Here is a 4,752-nt window from a genome sequence, read left to right as displayed (position 1 = left end):
TTAATCAAACCTGTACTGAGCAAGACCCTGTGGGAATATGATGATGAGTTAGGATCCCTGTCACACATCTCACCTTGTACAGTGGCAGGATTCTCTACCTGGGATATCTGCTCCATCAGTCCGTGTGTCTGAAGGCTCTACTCACCCTTCAGCATTGTCTCATCCACAAAGCTTTCCAAAACCCCTTTCATCATCCAGAACCACTCCTTCCCCGTCCCGACCCCAGCAATACTGACTTCATGCTTCACCAGCCACATTTACCTCTTTCCACTTAAATTATGACTTTTACTCATCAAGTCTTATATCTGCTGGAGGGCAGGGTCCAGACACGCTATTATGCTTGTGTTCCTCTGCAGATGTGTACACTGTGCTTGATTATGCTTCTGCCTGATGAATGAATGAATAAATGAGTGAATGGTAGGTAAGTTGTATCATTTACAGGACAATATCAGTCCCATACAATCTTCAGCTTTTTTCAGCAACAGATTGGGGGCATTTCCTGTTATGAAAACATCTGTTCTGAATGTGTGTTTATTTCCCCTTAAACCATAGGGATAAGATTATGCTCAGCCATACAGTATTGTTAAAAGGTAAACTGAGGCATATTAAAAATTTTTAAGAGTTTATTTGAGCAAAAAAATCTATTCAAATCTAGCAAATATTAAGGAGCTTTGAGGAATTATACCAAATGAAAGACTTTTATAGTCAGAAACGGAGTGGGAACAAAGATGTTACAGAAAGAAAAAAAAAAGCAAACTGATTGCTGCAAAGTTTTTATCCTTTAAGGGCTGGCAGAGGGCTACCAGGCAGATTACTTAACTAGTGCTGATCAGGTGATTCCTGTGAGAGGTGAAACTAATTGAGTCTTGGTTTGGTGATGTGGGGCTTAGCATCAGGACTCCATTTGGGGCCTGTGGCCTTATTTTTAACAGTATGTTTCCATCTTTGTTTGGAGTTACCAAGGATCTGGAGGTTCAATCATCTGGAGGCTTTAGAGACTTTTATGACCATGAGATTATCTTACTTTTATGCGGTGCTTGCAGCTTCCCAAGTTTATTCACAACTGCTTCTCACAACACCACGACTTTGTCTTACAGTCTTAGAAACGATTGCTCAGAGAGGTTAAGCGCCATACCGGAGGCCGCCCAGCTGTGAAGGGGGAGGTCTTCTCACTCGGGCCTCAGCTCCCAACCCCACTCCCCATCACCCCGTTTTCCCCACCTTGGCTGACAAGAGGGGCTGAGGAAGACGCACTCCTGCCTGCCCGGCAGGGCCTGGGGGGCCATGTCCCTGCTCCCGTGGCTCCGGGCGAACGAGGGGCCGCCACGGCCGTCCCCGCGGAGTCCGGCGGAGATGGTGCTGGAGACGCTCATGGTGGAGCTGGCGGGGCAGATGCGCGAGGCTGAGCGGCAGCAGCGGGAGCGCAGCCACGCGGTGAGGAAGGTCTGCACCCGCGTGGACTACAGCTGGCTGGCCAGCGCGCCGCGGCCCACCTACGACCTCAGCCCCGGCGAGAGGCTGCAGCTGGAGGACGTCTGCGCCAAGATCCACCCGGCCTACTGTGGGCCCGCCATCCTCAGGTAACTCCAGACAGCCTCAGGTAACTCAGGTAACTCCCCACCATCCTCAAGTAACTCAGGTAACTCCCCACCATCCTAAGGTAACTCCCTGCCATCCTCAGGTATTCAGACATCCTCAGGTAACTCCCCTCCAGGCACCAGGCAGGGGCCCTCCCAGGCTCCGGGGGCGCGGGGGCAGCGGTAGGGGCTGGAGCCCTTGGCCTGGAGCCCCAGTGACTAATAATCTCCCGGGACTGGAGGCCGGGACCTGGATGAACCAGGGATCGGTTAGAAGGAGCAAGGCAGGAAGCAGAAGAGGCCATGGGTCGCCAGGTCAGGGCTAGAGGCTGAGGGAGGCAGGAAGCAGCTCCCAGAGGCACCCGAGCTTTTGGGGTTTTGTTTTTCAGAAAAAAACCCACGTTTATTTGCAATAGAAACCACGGTCTGGAAAAAAAAAAAAAACTATTAGCAAATGTAGATTTTGTGTGCTGTTCAGGGTCACACCAGGAAATCAGGTATTACATGAACTTGCTAGCGGTGGTTCTTTCTGGCAAGCCAGAGACCTTGGAGACAGAGGAAACAGCTTGGGAACACACGCAGGGATCCCGGAGAACCTGGGTCCATGGGGAACCGCACTCCTGGCTACAGTCAGACAGGAAGTAGCCAGGAGACTGGTGAGCAAGACCAAACAGCTCACGCCTTCAGCCAGGAGGTGGCAGGGAGCTATGGAAGGACGATCACAGGGCGGTGACACCATCGGATGTACATTTCAGAGAGATCACGCTGGCCAGTGAGGGCAGAAAAAATCCCCAGTGGGATCCCCTCACTATATCGGTAACCCGAAGCAGCTACCAGTATCTTTCCCTATGTTAGCGCATTAATCTCATCAAAAAAAGTAGCTGTGACTCCAGTTTACAGATGGGGAAGCTGAGTCTCATGGAGGCCAGGAGTGGCAAAGGTGGACCTTAGGATTGGCCGAAGCGTTAGGAGGTGGGTGGATTTCTGATTCAGAAGAAGTGGGCAAGTGGAGAAGCTGGGAGTTGCCCACCGGGGGGCGCGCGGGGACGCCCCTGGGGTCGCGCGGCACCTCACCCACCGCAGCCCTGCCTTGTCTCCCCGCCCGCTGCCCCCAGGTTCCGACAGCTGGTGGCGGAGCAGGAGCCGGAGGTGCAGGAGGTCTCCCGGCTCTTCCGCTCGGTGCTGCAGGAGGTCCTGGAGAGGATGCAGGAGGAGGAGGAGGCGCAGCGGCTGACGCGCCAGTGGAGCCTGCGGGCCCCCCGAGGCAGCCTGGCCACCTTCAGGAGCCGCGCGCGCATCGCCCCCTTCGCCAGCGACATCCACACCATCTCCGAGGACGTGGAGCGGGACACGCCGCCGCCGCGGGCCTGGAGCATGCCCGAGTTCCGGGCACGGAAGGAGGACTGATCCTGCCTCCCCTGCTCGGGGCGGGGCCCCCTCTGGGAGGGTATGATACGGCTGGACCATCCCCAGTCCGGGAACCTCCCCACTCCGCCCCTACCCCATCAGGGCCAAAGCCACCGCCCATCCCAAGATATGCTTGTAAGACAGAGCAACAGCGACCCCTCCCCGCCCGGCCTCTCCCACTGACGGCCAGGCCTAGAGTCGGCTTGGAGCTGCCCGCAGAGACCCTTGCTCCCCTGCGCAAGCCGCTGGAGCAGCCCTTTCCCGCAGAGATTTTTGGGGTCCCAGCAGACAAACCACCACCCCTTCCCCATCTCCTGCTTCTGTCTCAAACAGAAGGGTGGCCCTGCCTTTTGCCAAGTCATGAGTTCTCACTCCAACTTAAGGATGTCCCATCACCCCCACTCCCCGGATAGTGATGAGGGACGACCCGTTGGCTGGTGGTCATTCTCTGCTGGTGGCTGGCGCGCAGCGCACCACAGCCGGTGGATCCCAGCCTGGTGGGTGGGCAGAGCTGGAAGGGACCAGGGGTCCACTGTCAACTAGTGAGTGAGGAAACAGGCTCAGAAGGAGGCAGGCTTCTGCCACCGTTAACTGCAGCCAGATTCCCTTGGGCGGTGAGACTGTTCCCTTACACAACTGTCTCTGCCCCTGAATCTGAGTCCTGGACTGTGATGGGACAAGCCCAAGGGCTGATCTCCACCTGCCCGTGGTCTGACCCATCTCTTACCTTGGCACTGGTGTGGGGGTCTGAAGTAGCTGGGGGCAGAGCTGGGTTGCTATTACCCCACCCTACGGTGTCATCATGTGGGAGGGGCCAGTCCCCAGCAAAAACTTCCAAAAGCTAAGCTTCAAGGCCTTCTGACTTGCTGCTCCAGAAAATCAGGTGTTTGACTCCGGGGTCCCTTCTCTATCTGGTTGTGCCTGCTCTTTGACTTTCTTCAGAGAAGTGATGTCCAGACCTGTAACTGACCTCAAGGTACCCAAGTGAAATATTCTAGAACCTCCCCACTGGCTTCACTGTCCTTCCATTTCTAACCCAGTTAGATCTTGGTGATGGGCATGTGATTATCCAGTGCATGGATCAACAGTGGCAGATGTGGACGTCCAGGCAGCCTCCCCACACACTCTGGGCTGAAGTTGGGTGGGTGGGGGATGGGTGGGGAACCTGTCTGGCCCCAATTATCAGTGTGTGCTCAGAAAAGGCAAGTGGGTCTTAATATTTTGTGCACTAAGTCACTGCAATCGTGTCTGACTCTTTGCCACCTTATAGACTGTAGCCTGCCAGGCTCCTCTGACCATGGGATTCTCCAGGCAAGAGTACTGGAGTGGGTTGCCATGCACTTCTCCAGGGCATCTGCCTGACCCAGGGATTGAACCTGAGTCTCTCATGTCTCCTGCAATGGCAGCCAAGTTCTTTACCACTAGTGCCAACTGGGGAGCCCAGGTCTAAATAAAATGCCAGGAGGAGACAATTCAACAGCAGGGGGAAATCTGCATATTCCCTGACCAAATTTAGTGGGGAAAAAAGTTCTTTTTATGACCTGGTTTTGGATATTTTCACTCAGATCTGAACAAGAGAATTATAGGATGGTGGAAAACCTCTCATCCAATGCTAATAGGATGAAAGAGTTAATTGAATTGGTGAAAGTTGAGAATCACTTAAATAAACATACACACCTTAAATATCTTACAAATTCTAAGACGTAAAGATGTTCATTCAATTGCTAAACTTTTAATGTAGACTGGAAGCTGTGTTCACTTTTGTGGT

At 53.8% G+C, this 4,752-nt stretch overlaps 1 protein-coding gene across 1 annotated transcript; it reads left to right on the top strand.

The window, feature by feature from the left end:
- The first annotated feature begins 1,244 nt into the window (after nucleotides 1-1,244).
- On the top strand, nucleotides 1,245-4,108 carry RD3 (RD3 regulator of GUCY2D). Its single transcript, XM_020881507.2, has 2 exons — nucleotides 1,245-1,580; nucleotides 2,693-4,108. The coding sequence occupies exons 1-2, from the start codon at nucleotides 1,285-1,287 to the stop codon at nucleotides 2,982-2,984; spliced, it is 588 nt and encodes a 195-aa protein (XP_020737166.1). The 5' UTR covers nucleotides 1,245-1,284; the 3' UTR covers nucleotides 2,985-4,108.
- The last annotated feature ends 644 nt before the right edge of the window (nucleotides 4,109-4,752 follow it).

This window comes from Odocoileus virginianus, chromosome 11 (genome assembly GCF_023699985.2).
Source record: "Odocoileus virginianus isolate 20LAN1187 ecotype Illinois chromosome 11, Ovbor_1.2, whole genome shotgun sequence".
Taxonomy (NCBI): Eukaryota; Metazoa; Chordata; class Mammalia; order Artiodactyla; family Cervidae; genus Odocoileus; species Odocoileus virginianus.
The sequence above is the reverse complement of the archived record's forward strand: the minus strand, read 5'-3'. Positions and strand labels throughout refer to the sequence as shown.

Excerpts from the sequence above, each read along its gene's own strand:
- RD3 (XM_020881507.2), top strand. The coding sequence starts at position 1,285 with ATGTCCCTGCTCCCGTGGCTCCGGGCGAACGAGGGGCCGCCACGGCCG. Across the intron at positions 1,581-2,692 it reads TGTGGGCCCGCCATCCTCAG|GTTCCGACAGCTGGTGGCGG; the intron begins GTAACTCCAGAC and ends CGCTGCCCCCAG.